The following is a 609-nucleotide window of genomic DNA, read 5'->3' on the forward strand; positions in this document are numbered from 1 at the left end:
ATATCTTCCAAAGGGTGTATTGAAAGTAGTCATCAATGATGATGGTTCTGACAGTTTGAGCATCCAATAGCTAGACTTGGCATCTAGCTTAGTAAACCTGTTGTGACCATGAAGCCGTGCAGCTATGTCTTCAAAAGTTGGCATGGGGTAATAGGGTCGTTGTATAGCATTATTTAGATCCCTTGGATCTAAACACAAACACAGAGACCCATCTTGTTTTTCAATGGTGACAATTGAGTTTACCTACTCAGTAAGAGTTGTAACTGTCTGTATAATACCCTGTTTTTCCAGCTGTTCTAACTCACTTTTTAGCTTGTCATTAACGGCAAAGGGTATACGTCTCACTGAATGTACAGTTGGCCCAGCATCTGGCTTCAGATGTATGGTGCACTCACCCTGCAATTCGCCTAGGCCAGTGAAGACGTCAGCAAAGTCTTTTTTTACCTTCTGGATGAACAGCGTTTCATGATTTTGCTCAACAGTTCCTGCCACTTTCACAAGACCCAGATCGACGCATGCTTCATAGCCGAGTATTGGCATGGCCTTGGTTTTTACAACAAAGAACTCATGTCTACCTGTGGTAACCTCGTTGTTTGTGCATGACAGCAT

General features: G+C 42.7%; 1 protein-coding gene across 1 annotated transcript; it reads right to left on the reverse strand.

Moving 5' to 3' along the window:
* Positions 1-243: 243 nt before the first annotated feature.
* On the reverse strand, positions 244-609 carry LOC148940530 (uncharacterized). The gene has a single exon (XM_089105009.1). It carries the CDS (start codon positions 607-609, stop codon positions 244-246), a length of 366 nt encoding a protein of 121 aa, XP_088961135.1.

Source organism: Artemia sp. Qi Xiang Cuo, chromosome 19, assembly GCF_049724085.1.
Source record: "Artemia sp. Qi Xiang Cuo chromosome 19, ASM4972408v1, whole genome shotgun sequence".
NCBI classification, from domain to species: domain Eukaryota; kingdom Metazoa; phylum Arthropoda; class Branchiopoda; order Anostraca; family Artemiidae; genus Artemia; species Artemia sp. Qi Xiang Cuo.